Below are 2,267 nucleotides of genomic sequence, written 5' to 3'. Positions count from 1 at the left end.
TTTTCTAGTGAATAGCAAAGGGGTTTTGTACACTGAACTGTCTTCTAGGCACCTTCTCCTTTTGTTCCATCAGAGGAATTAAGCCCTGCCCTCAGGCCCATGGACAATCAGACTACTAATGTGGGGGAGTTTGTTTTGCTGGGATTTCTTCTCAGCAGGGAAGTGGAGCTGCTGTTCTTGTTGTAGCTGCTGCTCACGTTCCTGAAGACTCTCCTGAGGAACCTGCTCATCGTTTCCACTGTGCTGTCCTACTCCTGCCTCCACACCGCCATGTACTCTTCCTGTGCAGCCTCTCTATCCTGGACATCCTCTTCCCTGCTGTCATTTCTCCAAAAGTGTTGGCCAACTTAACATCTGGGGATAAAACCATCTCCTTTGCTGGGTGTATCATCTTGTGCTATTCTACTTCTTCCTGGGCAGGGGAGAGTTTCTTCTGCTGACAGTTATGTTGTATGATCACTATGCCACTGTCTGTTATCCCCCGCAATAGAGCACCATCATGAGACCTGTCTGCATTGGGACCGTTGTGTTCTCTTGGGTGGGAGGCTTCCTATCTGTGTTCTTTCCAACCATCCTCATCTCCCAGCTGCCCTTTTGTGATTCCAACCACTTCTGTGACAGTTGGCCCTTGCTGCCTTGGCCTGTGTAGACACTTCTGTCATTGAGCAGATGGACTTTATGCTTTTGTCCACCACCATCCTCTGCTGCATAGTCCGTGTAGTCTACTCCTATATGTATACCACCTTGACAGTAGTGCCTATCCCTTCCTCAAGTAGAAGGAAGAAGTCCTTTTTTAAAAATTTTTATTTATTTATTTATTTATTTATTTTTTTAGAGAGGAGAGAGAGAAAAAGGGGGAAGAATAGGAAACATCAACTCCCATATGTGCCTTGACCAGGCAAGCCCAGGGTTTTGAACCAGTGACCTCAGTGTTCCAAGTTGATGTTTTATCTACTGCACCACCACAGGTCAGGCCAAGAAGAAGGCCTTTAACACCTGTGCTTCCCACCTGACAACAGTCATGATTTCCAGTGGCATCACAATATTTATCTGTGTGACTCCCTCCCACAAAGACTATCTAAAGGTCTGCAAGGTCCCTTTCGTTCTAAGCAGTGTTGTGAATCCATTCCTCAACCCCCTTTCATATACTCTGAGGAATGACTTGATGTTGGGGATCCTCAAGAACATCTGGGTCAGGATTCAAGGAGTTTTAGAAAAGAGGATGATGACAATGCTAAGGAGCAAATCATCTTCTTACAAAGACCAATAAGGAAGGGCTAGTCCCTCTTTTTCTTCACCACTGTGTATGCAGTGTACAAATTCCTAGTAGTAGAGAGGACTGGCCTTAGTAAAAGGACAAGCTAGCTAAGGGATCCTGAATGGCTTATAGTGGAATAAAGACTGAGCTTGGAGACAGGGACTTGAACTCTGACCTTGGTTCTAACTCTGTGGCCACAGTTGTGTCACTGTGTCACCAGTTCTCATTTGAAGTATGTCAGGGTTGGACTTGGATGACCTCTAAGTCCCCTCCACATGGACTATTCTAAGAATTACAGAAGAGCCGTACAGTCTGCGTCCTATTCAAAGTCCCAACATGTTTGGCTTTATTTCCTCATGGATGCTGACCACAACCAGTTGACACAAAGTGTTTCCTGGTTCCCTCTGCATAAACCCTCTTTCCTTCTATCTTCTCTAGGAATCTTTCTAGGAATAGCCTTTATTATTCTCCAGTCCACTGTCATGCCCTGTAATCGATTATTTTTCCTCAGTGGATATTTGTAGTGATTGTGGCAGATATATGTAGTCTGTGTTATTTAATAATACTGCTTCTTATAATAGAACATGTTTATAATATCCCACATGCTCACATTCTTATGTAAGACATGACCCTGTTCCTTCAGCCTCCAGTGATTGACCTGTGGATAGATGATCTGAAGGCACAATCCATTGCCTGACCAGTGATCTGTGTGTAACCTGGGTGAATTTGCTGGGACAGATAAACTGTGCAAACAAATGTCTCTTTTTAAGAGTTTGAACTAAGAGATGTAGAAACTGTACTAAACAATGGAAGCTAAAGTAAGTTTGGCATCTGGAGTGGCCATTTGGGGGGCCATGTCCAAGTTGATGAGTAATTAGAGGAAACCAGTCTGCCCATTGAAGAGAATGGACTTGGTGTGGAGAGAAAACTAGCAAAGAGATAGAGGAGAGCCCTCTCAACTGCAGAGAGGGACATAGAGAAAAGGGCCTTCCTCTCTAATGACTTCTCA

At 44.4% G+C, this 2,267-nt stretch overlaps 1 protein-coding gene across 1 annotated transcript; it reads left to right on the top strand.

Moving 5' to 3' along the window:
• Positions 1 to 99: 99 nt before the first annotated feature.
• OR6J1 (olfactory receptor family 6 subfamily J member 1) lies at positions 100 to 1,327 on the top strand. The gene is given in 5 exon segments (XM_066276710.1): positions 100 to 274; positions 277 to 399; positions 402 to 629; positions 632 to 772; positions 969 to 1,327. Coding segments are annotated over 5 exon segments (1,026 nt in total).
• Positions 1,328 to 2,267: the final 940 nt, after the last annotated feature.

Source organism: Saccopteryx bilineata, chromosome 4 (genome assembly GCF_036850765.1).
Source record: "Saccopteryx bilineata isolate mSacBil1 chromosome 4, mSacBil1_pri_phased_curated, whole genome shotgun sequence".
Taxonomy (NCBI): domain Eukaryota; kingdom Metazoa; phylum Chordata; class Mammalia; order Chiroptera; family Emballonuridae; genus Saccopteryx; species Saccopteryx bilineata.
The sequence above is the reverse complement of the archived record's forward strand: the minus strand, read 5'-3'. Positions and strand labels throughout refer to the sequence as shown.